The sequence below is a fragment of the Sander lucioperca genome, chromosome 9 (assembly GCF_008315115.2).
Source record: "Sander lucioperca isolate FBNREF2018 chromosome 9, SLUC_FBN_1.2, whole genome shotgun sequence".
Taxonomy (NCBI): Eukaryota; Metazoa; Chordata; class Actinopteri; order Perciformes; family Percidae; genus Sander; species Sander lucioperca.
In genome coordinates this window covers 12123250-12138828 of record NC_050181.1, presented here as the reverse complement: position 1 = coordinate 12138828, position 15579 = coordinate 12123250, and the positions used below count along the sequence as shown (strand labels likewise).

General features: G+C 41.3%; 1 protein-coding gene across 8 annotated transcripts in view; it reads right to left on the bottom strand.

The window, feature by feature from the left end:
- Positions 1–393: 393 nt before the first annotated feature.
- clcn2a (chloride channel, voltage-sensitive 2a) overlaps positions 394–15579 on the bottom strand; it is a 41685-nt gene continuing 26499 nt past the window's right edge. For 4 of the 8 annotated variants that reach the window (XM_031294283.2, XM_031294280.2, XM_036004802.1 and 1 more), the window contains 20 exons: positions 15171–15251; positions 13477–13500; positions 12930–13008; positions 12159–12284; positions 11635–11719; positions 11092–11193; positions 10512–10614; positions 9383–9538; positions 9233–9302; positions 9031–9141; positions 8274–8487; positions 7928–8061; positions 6954–7198; positions 6460–6571; positions 6234–6280; positions 4970–5038; positions 4367–4405; positions 4164–4268; positions 3122–3208; positions 394–2979 (listed from right to left, as the gene is read on the bottom strand). In XM_031294283.2, coding sequence (XP_031150143.1) covers positions 2464–2979; positions 3122–3208; positions 4164–4268; positions 4367–4405; positions 4970–5038; positions 6234–6280; positions 6460–6571; positions 6954–7198; positions 7928–8061; positions 8274–8487; positions 9031–9141; positions 9233–9302; positions 9383–9538; positions 10512–10614; positions 11092–11193; positions 11635–11719; positions 12159–12284; positions 12930–13008; positions 13477–13500; positions 15171–15251 — 2505 coding nt within the window. In that variant the 3' untranslated portion in view covers positions 394–2463. The remainder of the gene's footprint in view (positions 2980–3121; positions 3209–4163; positions 4269–4366; positions 4406–4969; positions 5039–6233; positions 6281–6459; positions 6572–6953; positions 7199–7927; positions 8062–8273; positions 8488–9030; positions 9142–9232; positions 9303–9382; positions 9539–10511; positions 10615–11091; positions 11194–11634; positions 11720–12158; positions 12285–12929; positions 13009–13476; positions 13501–15170; positions 15252–15579) is intronic. The other 4 variants (XM_031294282.2, XM_031294281.2, XM_036004803.1 and 1 more) reach the window with 4 other exon arrangements.

Below are 15579 nucleotides of genomic sequence, written 5' to 3'. Positions count from 1 at the left end.
TGGCAAGCACTACTTCACATTCTATATGCAAACGAAAAGTAACCACGCTAATAAATCGTTGCACAAATGTTTACATATTTTTTTTAAAATGAGACCGAGTTGTGTGTTGCGATGATATCACATAAGATTGAAATATGGCTCAAAAATGCGACAGCATGAAGCTAAAAATATTACATCAATTTGAGGGTCATAACGAGGACTCACACAGACCCTTTGCTCTATGACAGTTTGTTGGTATCACTGTGCTTCATACAGTAGTTACATTTCTCAACATTGTATTAGAGGCCAGGCTGGATTAAATGTACTGTCATAAAGATACGTGTAACATATCACGGTGTTAATATCTACAGGCCGCATTCACACGTGTGTGTGTGTGTGTGTGTGTGTGCGCGCGTTTGTTTGTGTGCTCTGTACAACAGCCAGTATTTTCCTTTCCCTCTGAGCTCAAGTGTTGTTCACTTTATCATGCTAGAAACGTTAAACACACAATTAAATTCACATAGGAGAAAATGCAGAGGCAGTTCAAGTGACAAGACTGACAGTCTACGTTGCCCTTATTGAATCAGCCCCTATAAAGCCAAACAAGGCTATGTGTGCAGAAAAATGATACTCATGGTAATTACAATGTGCTTCACAATTATTTGGAGCCCTGTAATATGCTTGAAAGGCCTTTGGAAGCTGCCTTTGAACAGCAGATCCCAGTTGATTTCGGGGGCTAGTAAAATGAAAGAAAATACTGATTATTATATGTGTTGTAAACAATGGAGTCTTGACAAACTGATGACACTGTAGCTATTAAACCACCTTTTACTGCATTATTACTGTAGTTATTGCATATCAGCCAACATATAACCAACGCCACTATATTTTATTATTATTAGCCATTAATTATGGCCCTCTGATGTATTAGTCCAGTGCTAGTGAATAGGTAGTAGTTTGAATTGATAACATCATGTGCTCATTAGAATGTTTTGTCTTTGTTCTTCTGTGCTCTCTTGTCTATTATTTGCTCCTTTTATTTTCACTCTTTTTTTCGCTCTCTCTGCTTGCAGTGTAATTGAAGTCATGTAACAGGATGGTTTTTGGCATGAAGACTCAAATTATGTGTAAGAGTCCAGATCTTTCTTTCTCTCTCACACTCTCTCTCACACACACACACACACACACACACACACACACACACACTATACTTTTCTTATTTTGAACAAAATCCATGAAAAGACCAAACTAGTGTTGTCATTGCCTTCTTCACGGAGCTCCACAAAAACTATTAAAAAGAGTCTATATACACACCATCCTTCTGCTCACTAGACTAAAATCCATGGCTGAAAAAAATGCACTATTTACTTGAGTAATTTAACCTCTAGTGCCCAGCCGTTTCAGGAAATGACTTAAATAATCTCACCTAAAGGTCCATTATTAGATGTGCTCAAGCTTTCGATAATTTAATTAATTAATCAGACCTTGCTAAGTTGTCATGAAACTGTAGTTTTCAAGCTCATTCTTGACCGTGGAAACTGTAGTCTCAACTCAACTTTTAAGCTAACAGAAGTCCTTAAAGTGTTTAGTAAAAACAGAGATTTTAACATCTACAATACCATGACAGGTGGGCAAACTCCATCTGCTGATATAATCGAAAGCTCCAAAACAGCAGTTCAAACTCAGATACGCTAAACATTTGTTACCCCACTGATTTAGCACAGTCTCACAATGGATAGATACAAAAATGGTAAAAAATTGATGCGGCAGAACCAGAGATATCGTCTTTTATATTCCACACATATCGTCGTCAAAACTGTGGGCCTATATTAGTGGATAATGTAGACTCAAGGTTTTGACCGCCGACAGTTCGGTCAGAGATTCAGGCGTGTTATTCGAGCAGCAGCTAATGTTGCCTCGAGCCTAGAGGCAGAGATGAGGAGCTGCAGAGGTTTTGGGAAGCTCACTTCTTTCTAACACCACGCTTTGTTGTCTTAATTTCCAAAGTTGTATTCTTTAGATCTAACCAGGTTGACTATTAGCCCTCACACCGCTCCCTCTGCAGCCACAAACAACTTTTTTTCCACATATGCAGAAAAACTCCCCAACAACTGTAAACAGACTTTGATGTGTTAAATCTGTGGTGTTCCTCTTTAATGATATGCGTCTTTAATAGGAATCAAAGAGCCACGGACAGGACAGGGAAGTCAGAAAGAGACAGACAAACCTGTTTTTGATTTGGTCTTTTCATGGGATTTTGTTGGCAGTAATAAAAATATAGAATAAAACAGCTTTATCCTGTAAAACAAGCATTTGAAGCACAATAATGAATGTCACATCTACTCATCCCCACGCTCATTCGCTCACTCACGCCACACAATGTTAGAAACACAGGTATCTAGGCTGGACTTTTGAGGGGCGAGTGACCTCTACACATGTAAGACATGTCAACATTCATGAGGCGACAGTATGGATCCCCTCCGATCATTCTGATTGATGCTTAGTGTGGACGGGGATACCCTCTCCCTCAGGTTCTGATTGGTCCCTGCTCATAGATGGACTCCGCTGTTCTTGCTCCATGTCGCCTGGCTCAGGAGTGTGGGTGGGGGGGTCATAGTCACAGGCCAGCTCCGATTCCTCAGTGTGGGAGGGGCTGCAGTCAAAAGTAAACTCTGATTGCTCCTCGGTGAGCGAGGGGCTCTCCTGGAGCACCAACTCCGACGACTGACTTGAGACGTCACCGGGGCTGGTTTCAAACTGCAAATTCGATTGGTCCGAGAAGTTGACGGGGATCTCTTTGTAGGCGAGATCGGGCTTGTCCACCACGTCAGGACGCTTGGGTTCGCGTGGCAATGAGAGCCCCCTGTGGCGGATGCAAAGCTTGTGTAGTTCCGTTACCTCTGATACACTTGTGCTGTTCCCACTGTCACGGAAACTGGCCAACGGAGGGCGCACTTTTACTCCAGTCACTGTCACTGAGCCCTCTATGGCTTTACGCAGCTGGAGATACAGAGCCCCAGCCGGCAGGGGGAAAAGGAAGAAAGCAGTAAAAGGGAATAGCGAGAGAGAAGGTGAGCATTAATGATCATATACTGAAAAAACATCTATAAGAAGCTTAAACAAATAAAGGAAAAATGCACACCTCTTTGAGAGAGACCACTCCAACCAGACGCCCCATGCTGGTAACATAGGCGTGATCCAGACCCAGCAGTGAGAAGATAGTGTGGGTCTGTGGAGGAGGAAAGATGGGTCATGGCCTTGGTACAGTCTCAGAAAGAGGTTTTATTTGCATTTTGGATCAGGGTCATATAAATTACTATACCAGGATCAGACAACATGATATTTTTGTCTTTTAGGACTAGGCAAACATAAATTCTTGCTGTGAGACATGGCTTCGGACCCGAACCAATCATAGCTTGCCATATTTTACATTGTGTGACGTACATAGGTAATAAGAAGGTGCCAGGGCTGTGACTTTACTGTTTCACCTGGCAACAAAAAAAACAATATGTATGTATGTAATCACAGTTTTATGTTTGGAAGTGAAAGTGAAACCAATCAAGGTCCATCTGCCCTGAAGATGGGCTCCATTTTTTACTTACAGTACTTTTGCTACTTTAAGTACAGTATATTTTGATGTGAATACTTTTGGTATGCCATTTTGAATGCATGGCTTTTCCTTGTTACAGAGTACAATCTATGTCTACACTATGGTATCGCTATTTTTACTGTACTTAAGTAAAAGATCTGAGTACTTCTTCCACTGCACACTACATGAGATAAAATGAGCAACTGTCCCTCCTGATGCTCATTTAGCTGATATCCTCCAACATTAATCAAACCATTAAAACACCAGTAACAAATTATATTACAATTGAGTGTCATTAACTTTATTTGGCATTATTCAACAAGGATTCATAGACCTCATTAGTTCGTGCCATGTCCTGTATGTTAAGCTGTAACATTAACACCAGAGAGGACATTTAGGCTAGTGGTTAAACTCACAATAAAACTAGATTTTGAAAGGATCAAGTTTGTATTTCGGTCCACTTGTAACAGGACTTAGCTAGGTAACTGCTGTAAAAATCTGGGACATTATTGTAAAATATTCATATGATAAATAAAATAGCCTACTATGGTAAAATGGTCAATGTCATTTAGGGCTTTTTTTGTTGATATCGTACCTTATGCAGAGATGTTTGCTCCACCAGCTGGAAGGGAGCGGGATCAATCTTGCAGTTCTTGAAATCCACCGGCTCATCGAGCTGCTGCTCCTCCCACTCTGCTATCTGCAATGAGAAGGATGACAAGACACTACAACTTCTGAACTCTTGAGTTGTAAAAGTCATTTTTGCATAATTTCTAGTAAGTGTACTGTATGTCTCACGTCTGATGGGGACATGCCATCTTCCACTTCAGTAGATTCCTAAAAAGATGAAATCATGTAAGACATACATTGTCCATGTTTACACATTGTGTACACTACATAGTGTACCAGCACATACACATTACACAGGGAGCAATCTGAATAACATATCTAGAGTTTCAGAGGAAACGCTGAGAGAAAAGTTTGGTTTATGGCTCAAGCAGGGCACCTGCCACCCAGTACCCATAAAACCATACTGACAACACCAATAACACCATTAAACTTAAGAATCAAGCACCTTCAAATTAAACACACAACAAATTTTGACGCACGATGACACCACCACACGCAGAACAAGCATCACAGCAGTTTAAAGTGAACGCTGATGAAATATTTGGTTTAACACTGATGTTGAAAAGAAGATGAAACCGTTGCCACTTAAAAAAAACAAAACAAAAAAAAAAACGCCTCATCTCTCTCTCTCACACACACTTTGCTCTCTCTGCAAAACCACTCTAATGCTTTGACTGGCGCACTACTAATATTTTGGTCCAGCACTCATTACGTGTGTGTCGCAAGGCAACGGTTACTAAGCAACAGTCTCTAGGCGGCAGACAATCTTACCGCCATGGAGATCCTCACTCGTTTGGACTTGGGCTTTCTTTTTTCAGGAGGAGCCGGCCCAGCCGGGCTCTTCCAACCAGGGAGAGAAAGCATCAACAACACAGCACAACATTAACAGAGCATCTTACACGGTGTCACTGCAACATTGGATCCAGTTTGACTTCTACTGGGAGAAGTCCCTGAGATGCGAGCACAATGTTGCTGAAAGGGTATAATTACTACACCACAGATGAAAGTGAGGGCACAAAATCTGTACATGATGTGTATCACACTGCCAGAATAAAGGTTTTTGAACATTTTAACAGTGTTGTTTAGCACTTTGAGTCGCTATGTTTCGTAATTGTTCCCTTAAGGAGCTTAAGGTTGAAAAAAAATCATTTTATCCCACACTGTCTGACACTATCACATACTATTTAATCAGCTTCTTGGTTTCTAGTGAAAAGTCTCGACAACTATCAGATGGATTGCCATGAAATTCTGTTCAAACATTCATGTATCCCTGCATTGTAATAACTTTGATATTCATATGACTTTTCATTTTAGAGCCATGCATTTTGGTCATTTTGCTAACAAGGGGAATGGCATTAAATCGCCTACTGGATGGTAGCAATTAGCTCAATGGACCACTGTGCCTCAATACAACCTCACGGAGCTGCTAGTGTGACTGTAGACTCGCAGTGTTGTTCACACAACAGAAACAAAGAAAGAATCACACAGTCGGGGCTGCATGATATTTACACTGAGGGAAATATTTGAAACCAAGACTCCATGTTTTAATGGCTGCATCATTACATCAAATGTAAACATGTGACATACACATTTTCCCAAAAGCTGATATTTGGTAACTTTAGGATCTCCACAATTATTTTAATAAAGTTCTGTGGGTTTGAACAATGACTGACCCAAGTGCATCAGCAATGTTGAAGGGGTTTAAAAATTGACAAAACATTTTTACCTGACTGCCTGACACCATCATGTATTGCTTAGAAGGTAACCAAAAAATGTTCAAAAACGTTTAACAGGCGGTGAATCTGTTATTTAGTGAGGCGGCAATGACTCACAGAAGTTTTAAAACAAAACTCCACAGCATGAGATCACACAGGAAAACCCTGCTGCCTGTGGGTGGATCCTGCCAATCAGCAGGAGGAAGACGTGGACGGCATATGCGTGGACTCAGAGAGAGCACACACACCCACGCATACGATATGTGTCACATTCATACAGTACACTTGCACCCACACATATATCCTTCTCTCTTTCTCACCTCCAGCAAGTCCTTGTCTTGGTCAGCACAGGAGAGGGTCTGAGAACCTCGGAGAGAAAAAGCAAAAAACAAGAGTTTATTCCATTTGGATCTGCTTGTTCTCAGTATCCTACATCAGTGTTTTAATGTGTGGCTTAATATATGTGTGTGTGTGTGTGTGTGTGTGTGTGTGTGTGTGTGTGTGTGTGTGTGTGTGTGTTCTTTTGCAGCAATGTAAAGCACGTACTATTTGCTGTCTCTGGGTCGCTGATGGCTGACACAGTTTTCAAGGCAGATTTTAGAGGGAGTTGAACGTTGGAAACCCCTGGGCTGAAGGAGGAAGACTCCTCTGTGGATATCTACATGGAAAATACATTAACAGAGGAAGCCAGACACAAGCGTGCATGCGCACACACAAACGGCCCCAGAAGACACAGAAAAGACAAACACGAGCACATGCAGATAAACAAACAGGACAGCACAGGTAAGGGCACAGACGACAGAGACACAGAAGACATGTGTTAATGTAAATGTAGAAATAAAGCACATTTATACAGTTAACAATTAACACTTACCACGACAGTGTTGTCCAAAAACACCATCTGTGCCTTTACCTACTGCTACATGCTTCACAGTACACATGCTGTGCCTGATCCATTTTTTAATCTACCGCTACATCCCAACCCAAGCCAGACTTTGCCCCAGCCCAGCCCAGCCCTGGCGCCCCCGCACGCCTCACACCTGTTGGGTGCTCACCAGGAAGCGCACCGCTTGGCGAGCGTTGGTGTTGGTCGAGGCGTTGATGTGGGTGTGGGAGCAGGGGGAGCTGGGCGTGCTGTCGGTGTTCAGGCTGGGCAGGGGATCGTGGTTGCCGTTGTCCTGGGCCAGCCGGCGGAGGTACTCCAGCCTCCGCTGGCGGCCCAGCTGGAAAGAGAGCAGCGACTGGAGTTGCAGTCGCTCTATGGAGCCCAGCAGGATCATCGAGTCTGAAGGAGAAGGAAGGAAGAGGAAGAAAAAAGTGACAGGAAATTTGTTAGGGAGTGTAATGCAGACGAAGCTCACAGAGGTAAAAGTGGAACACCAAATAAAAAAATAAAAACTGTCATGTCAAGTGGTTGTATCGGCTATGCTGATACAACCACTTCATGACATACAGTAGAACAAATGTCAGTTTTAGTAAGCCGTTTAGAGATTTAGTCTACACTCATTGATATACAAGAAACAACCTTCATGAAGACAGGATTTATTGCAGGATTGTTAAATTAGACTGCAGGTTGACTAAGTGTACTGTAGGTTTAAAATGATCATTTTACTTATGATATTCTCTGAATAATCCTATTAAAGGGGTGAAGTCATTTCAACTGGGAAACTGGGAAAGTTCTAAACGGTCAAATTACAAATATTGATTCTCTTCTTCACTTCAGTTTCTAAATCATAATGTTGCCAATTGGACTATTTTATTTTAACTGATTGTGTTTTTATAGCATTTCATAATCATGGTTTATTTGTTTTTTTCTTTAAAAACAAACAAAATGGATTGGTAGAAAAGCATGACTATAATCCGGAAAGTAAGGTATAGATAAAGTATCATTTTGTTTTTTTATACTGAAACGCAGGTATTACATCAGCACTAGTATCGAAACAATAGCAGCTTGTTCTAAAAATTGACAGGATCAATTGACTAGTATCAAGTTGAATGCCGAGACTTTACTTACCACTGGACTCAACCAGGGCCAGTGTTTTGAGCTGACCAGTCAGCAGCATCTCCTGCAGGTCTCGATAGCACGAGATAAGAGTGATGTAGCGCACATCCCTGACCATGATGTCCTCCACTCGGATATTGTACTTCCTGAAAGATGGAAGAGGGGCGGAAGTGATGAGAAGAGGGAGCGTGAGAGATGTGTATACAGGAGAGGGAAAGAAATGAAAGGCAAGAGAAGGAGAGAGGAGATACAAAACAAAAAAGGGCACAGAATCACTTCACAATCAAGAATATCAAATATAAAAAAATGGACAACTCCATCCTGAGCATTCATTGGAACGCTGCAAACAAAGACTCACTCGTGATGTCCCATGCCCAGCTCAGGTAGATAAGGGAGTTTCTTGATGCGGATGATGGAGTCGTACAGTGATGGTTGGAGCGACTGGGCCACGGCGTTGGCCAGGATCACAGCGATCATCACAGGCAGGATGTGGGAGATCTGACCAGTCAGCTCAAACACTATGACTGCTGTGGATACAGTGTGGGTGACTGCTCCAGACAATGCTGCAGCACCTGTGTAGGAGGGAATTAAAGAAACATATTTTTCTGTCTTCTCTTTTAAGCCATTCATTCACTTAATAGGGGAGGTTTTAGTGTGTGACCAGGCATCCTTTTTTTTAACAGGAATTAAAAAATTAGATTGTTTAATATTTGATGTTAAATGTGCAAGCTATCTGTGTGTTATTAATCAGAGAACAGTTTTCTGCAAGACAGCAAAGCCAAACCAGATTTTCTGCAGGATGTCATTCTAATTCATAACATTTAGCGCCACCCTGTCACACTTACCAGTGAGTCATGACCGTGGCAATTTTGTATGGAACGATTTTCTATTTTACTTCGGTCCAAAATGTAGTGTTCAGCTTAAATGGAATCAGTTTTCATCAGTCACATTCTATAAGCTGGTATGAAGTGATGAAAATGGCTGTAGCTTTGCAGCAAGGGACGGTTTCAATCACACAGGAGAGAGGAAAAGTGAAAATTGGCCTGAAAATTAGTTATCAAGGCAAATTATATACAAAATGGGGATTTAAAGCACAGTGTGTGAAAAGAACTCACCAACTACAGCATAACCGCCGGGAACTATGGGATACACGCTGCCGTCAGCATGTATGCCATCAGGAAACATGGTTGCCATGACCTCTCCAACAAGTCTGCCAAATCCTGCACCTGTCCGTCACACGCAGAGAGGAAGGAGTTATTAAAAGAGTTTCTTTACATTGCAGTAGAAACATTAGAAAACACAGTGGAATTTATTCACCGATAAGAAAAACTGGCATGAAGGCCCCGCATGGAACCGGCATGGTGGTGGCCACAGCGGACATCCAGAACTGAAACAGAGAGACAAGTGATGAATCATGGTCAGTCATCAAATCCTACACATTTTTTCATAATTATGTCGAAGGCCTACCTTCATGATGATGAAGAGGATGAGTGTGATGAAGACGTTGACCTGTGGGTGTTTCCAGGCGTGGTGGTGGCTGGTGTAGTCAAACTCCTCCGCCACACCGTGGCGACACCACGTGCGGTTGTCGAACAGTGCGACCAGAGACTCGTGCTGCGTCAGCTGACAGGTCGACAAGAGAGAAAGGCTATGTGAATGTCTGTTTCTTATTCTACCATGCCTGACAGACCTGTGCAGGAGGCCTTACAGGTCAGCAGCAAAGGCTGTGTTGGGATCTACATCTGCTGGAAATCCCTGCAGCCAAAAATGCTACATTTGATAATTGATATGTTTTAATTGTTATTGTCATTTTGGGTGTTATTGACTCCAATTGTTTCCAATATTGTCTAGAAACAAAAAACAAAGTGTAACTTTTTTGATGCCAGTTCAGCAACTTGTCTTATTCTGTTTTGTGTCAGGATTTTGACAATACTTTTTCACTGTCTGAAAACTGCACAGGACAAATAAAACTTATTCTCTCAACTCACTAGCAGATGTTTTTTCTTGTTTCGACAGTCTGAAAGGCTCAAAACCAATGTAAATGGCTTGTTATGCAGGACGATTGTGCAGTGCGGCAAGTCTAGAGGCAACACCAGCACTAAAATGGTGTGCTCTGCTGCATCTCTAAAAAAGCTCAAACTACATTTCACTTTGTTGTGTCAAGTGTCAGACGTTTCCAGTGGCAGTACAAAGTGTCTGCAACCAGAGGTGTATAGTTTTATTTTTGCACAAATGCTGCAACGTTGTATCTGGCAAGTCTTTTATTTAGCAACTCTTAACATTCATCAATCAAGAAGCACACGTAGAAAAGCCTAAATATAAAATTATACTAAGACAATAAACATCCATTTTCTGTTGTTTGCATTTGTTCAAAAGCAAAAAGAAAATACTTGTTTTAACTTTGCTTTATCATTATAGTAATCCATATCAGGAAAAAAAAAAAACACAGCTATTGACCAGTTTATGCTAGAAGTATATACTGTAATAAGAGGAGCACACAACCAACTCTCACTTCGTTTGAAATTACCATCAATCATGAAACAACAGTCAAGGCTGGCATTCATGCTGTCATAAGAGTGTGAAAGTATGTTCTCACCTGTCCCGCCATGAACTGCCCGAAGCCCGGAGGGAACGTGAGAGTGGAGATCAGCAGGGTGACGAGAGCAGGATACACCAGACGCCTGACAGGAAGAGATGGACTGTGGGGTCATTAATGGGTGTGCTTGTCACACTGTATGTGCATGTTTGATTTCTGGGTGGTGAGAATGGAAGAACTATAAATAACTCTATGTGATGTGTGAAACTGACCCAACTCATACAAGGACATCATCTACATCTCTCAATACTACATTAACATTGTGATATAAGCAAACCAACATTTAAACACAAGTTTAGGGGCACATAAGCATGATTTTGATCCTTATTGGGTCTAGTTACAGTTTAACTGATTAAAATCTGGATTTTCGAGATGCTTCTTGAATATTTGTTGGGATTTTAAAGGAAAAATACAATATTTTGGGAAATACACATGTTCACTTTCTTGCAAAGTGTTAGATGAAAAGATTGATACCCCTCTCATGAGAGAGGTATCGATCCTCTCACCCAACTATCGGCAAGAATGCAAATAAGTGCATTTCCAAAAATGATCTGTGTAACATCAGGAATAAGATACTCACTTCCTCAGCAAGAACTTGTTAATAGTCTTCTGCTTCCTCATGCACTCTACGATCAGCCGGTTCAGGTAGACAAACAGAGCACCACCAAAACCACAGGCAATCCTACAGACAGACAAAGACACACCTGTTCAGTCTATTGGAGGTGATACAGAAGAGCATCCTGGGACAAAACTGAAAAGCAATCACACTGCCACTGAAATACAATTTGACTGCACCTGGTTAAGTCACTTTTCTGGGGCTTTTTGACAGGAAGCCAACCGACATTAGGTTCTTGTTTTTCTCTATAAAAACAGTTTGGCATCAAACTAATCAAATTTGGCACGTGCTGATGTGGATACAGTCTCTACTTGTAATCAGCAGAGTAAAAAGTCAATTTCATGCCCCGTTCATCGAATACAAATCAACCTTCAGACTCTCAGCAGGAATGTGAAATGTGACCGGGAGGAGACTACAGACAATGATATCTTCAGTAACTCAGGCTCCAAACTGTTCTGGGATCAGGACTCAGTTTTATGTGGCGTCAGTCCAGAGAAACACACTCACCCGAGGATGGCGAACGCTGGCAGCTCCTGAAGATCAAACGGAAAGTCAAGACGGAAACGGGTCTTAAAAAGAGCAGTGATGGTCTCTGAGGAAAAAGAAGATTGTTGTCACTGTGTGTAGACTGCATAGCAATATGTCTATTTGTTACAGATGCAAATATATTACACTGACCTTTCAAAGGGACTGGACACTAGTACAACATGTTTATATTGGTATACTGTGTTAAAATATCTGCTTACAAATACAGAATCACATATTATGTGATGTTCAATTCTACACATGGAGGTTTAAATAATAACATTGACCCTTTCTTTTAAAGTGATTAATAATATAAAGTATGATGAAACTACTACCTAAAGCTTTTTCCAGTTCTAATTTTATGAGATCTTATTTATTATTAATCCAGAAAACTGAAAAAAAACACACACCATAGCAACGTCACACACAGAGTTACACAAACACAGAAAAACTGCTATTCAAATGTCGAATAAGGACTTTGATACATAAAAAAAAATCCCCCTTACCTTCCTCCTGGTTCCACACCGCCAGCACTCTGAATATGAAGGCACTGAAGGTGGCTGCAAAGAAGCCCCTCCAGTAGTTCCTCACCGCAAAAAACGTGGAAGTGACCTCAATACTGAACAGCACCCCTGCACCACACACACACACACACACACACACACACACGCACACACACACACACACACACACACACACACACACACACACACACAAACAAACAAACACACTTTAAAGACATTCCCATTCAGAGACTTTTTTTCAAGAAATAGTTGAAAGTTGATTTGTCCCAAGGGAGATTTGTCTTAGACAAAAGGCTGCCACATAAAAATACATATAATATGATACATACATGGACAGACACAAGACATTAAATACATACAGTGATGTATGGAAAGTGGCCATGATAAGTTAGCAACTCCATCTGCAGAGGGTTTTTTTTAAATCTAAATTTCTAGACGTGGATCTAAGTTTGGATGAAAGGGTACATTTTGAACTGACAGTGGCTCTAAAGGAAAGGTTACGGGGTCACCTAAAACAATTGGAAACATCCTTTGACGTGACTATTCATTCAAAATGTTATGTCAATCGTTGCCAATAGTTGCTGAGACACATTATGTTGCTCTGAATCAAAGAGATAGACAGACAGACTGACCAAGATTGGCAACTGCTTTCCTGCTAGCGGGATAAATATTCTCCTCCATCTAATTAGCTCCCGTAATTATCTACCATAACTAGATACCATTCAATCAGAGGCTGCAGCCATGTTGTCTTACCTCCGATGGGGGCAGCGAAGCAGCAGCCCACACCCACTGCACAGGCAGCTGACAGCATCTCTGTGTTCCTCAGCTCGTTCTGTCCGAAAAGAGACAGACAGACACACACACACACACACACACACACACACGCGCGCACGCACGCACACACACGCACACACACACGTGCATTCAAGCAAATACACACACAAACAATCAAATCCCAACAGGTGTACATGTACGTGCAAATGCCACAAATACACAATACAACAAATGCATGTCTCATGAAAAAACAACTGTTTACAAATGCAACAGTTTTAGCTGCTGCTGTATCTTTTGACGTTGGATGAGATTACATATGAGTGGTGAGATATGGGAGGCCATAATTGAAAACCCAGGATTGAGTGTTGAAATCAATGCCTTGCTGTGATGGTTTGCTGAACAGAATCAAACGGCGCAGACCAATGGAAAAGCATCAATCTAACTCTGCTTCTGAAATGGACAGCATGGATTACTAATGTTGATGGAATTGCCAAAAAAGAAACTATCTGACTCGTGCATTTCATACCTTGCTTCCCTCAAAGGGCTCTTCCTTTAGCAGTGAAAGTGGAAGGAAAAAAAAAAAAAAAAGAAATGTGTGTGAGTGCGATCTGTACAAGTGCAGAGGTTACCTTCTATTTCTGCTCCTGGAAGACATCCAACTTATTATCCAAACCATACAAAATCAAAACAAGCGGTGAATGAGCTTCAGCACAGTCTTGATTCAGCAGTGAATCTGTATTATCATTTTCCCAAAATGATTATGTTTAATGGCTGCACAGTCGACCCCTGGACTATTTCAGTCTGTCTAACTGCGCTGACATGAGTTTTTCTTCCACCTCATCACTGCAGGTTATCTCCCTCCGTATTGATGGTGATGCTGGTGCTGCTGGTACATGGAGGAGAAGCATTGCACACTTTCCACTGCCATGAGTGGAGGTGAGAGTGTGTCCTGGGGAACGGCAGAAAGTCAAGTAAAACATAAAGACAAGGAATATCTGTGATTGTGTGTGTGTGTGTGTGTGTGTGTGTGTGTGTGTGTGTGTGCGCTGCCTCTCTATACTTTCACACTTTCAAATGGACCCAAAATGCCTTTAAATAAATCTTTTAATTTCAAAAGTTAGGCACAAGTTTAGGCTGTGTCTCTGAAAAATCATGACGCAGTAGTAGAAGGGCAGATTATGGGGAAGTAGCTACGCAAAAAAAACTATGTTTTAAAGTACTGTCACCAGTGGCGACGATCACCCTGATACAGTCGCGGCCCCCGCCTCGCGGGTTTCATATGCATAATATGCAATATGCAAATTAAAGCTGTATATTTGTCTTTTTTTTTTTTAAAGGACAACAAGCCTATTCGAAGAAAAATGAATCCGCTATTACATGTACACAGATACATAAAACATTAAAACAGGATTGTTGTGGAACTCAAAACAGTTGAACATGAAAGTGATATCAATCTTCTCATCTCACTTTTAGACATAAAGCAAAATTTCATAAAATAGTAAACTATTCCTTTAAAGCTGCAATCTGTAATGTGATGTTGGATTTGTTGGAGGTGCCGTGCAGTGTCACTGAATTTGAACTGAAGTGATTAAGTTAGAAGATATTTTGCATTTGTGTCATCAACAGGACTGGTATGACCTAACACAAACATGATCAATATTTTTTAAATATTTAAGTGTAGAGAGCGTACCAACTATTGTAAATATAATGGCATGTTAATTAAGAAACGCCAATGATTTAATGTCTAATCTCTCGATTCAGAGCAGAGGACCATATATAGACAACCAGCTTGGTATAAAGGCACACCGAGCCCATTGTCTATATGGTCATCTGCTCCATGTAGCTACATGCTAACTTCAGGGAAACCTGTAATCTTGGTTGCAGATGTTGTTATTTTCTCCCCAATTTCGGATCACATTCCCACTGGAGCATGTCCGGTTGTGTAGTTTTTGGTTTAGAAGCCTTTATTGGTGATTTCTCACGATAGAAAGTGCCACTATACTCCGCAACAGTCAGTCTTCGGCTGCAATGACGGACGGGAAGGGAAGCCCAAGTGTTGACGTTGACACGTGTGTTGGGTGCGATCTAGGCATCTAGCCAGATGTGGTATTATATGTAAACAGTGTATAATAGGTCTCTTTTAAAAGTAAACTCAAACAGGTTAAAATATGTGCATCAGGAAATCGGCATTCCTTCTATAAATGTGGTTACCATCCTCACCATGTAAATCCCACCGAAAAGAGGAGCCATGAATTTGCTCAGGAGAGCGGCGCACAGACTGGCAACATGAACGAAGGGTCCCTGAGAGGAAGGATGAAGAGAAATCAGGATGTAAGTAGACAGGATATGATTAAAAGCACATTTTAGTAGAGCCTGATGCACTCAGGTTCAGGGGCATAAACCTTGCACGATTAAAGCCTGCTCAGACTCAAATTAAAAACAACTTTTCAACCCCCCAAATAGGAAAATGTAAGTGTTATTAGCAGTAAATCACTTTTCTTTCTTTTTTTCGCAGCCGCGACTTTAATGAGATTAGAAGAAGCAAAATGATTATATCCTTCCCAACAGGAAACTTCAAAAACTGTCAAGCAATCTGTCATGTGTCATTAGTATAGCCAAGAAGACTGTG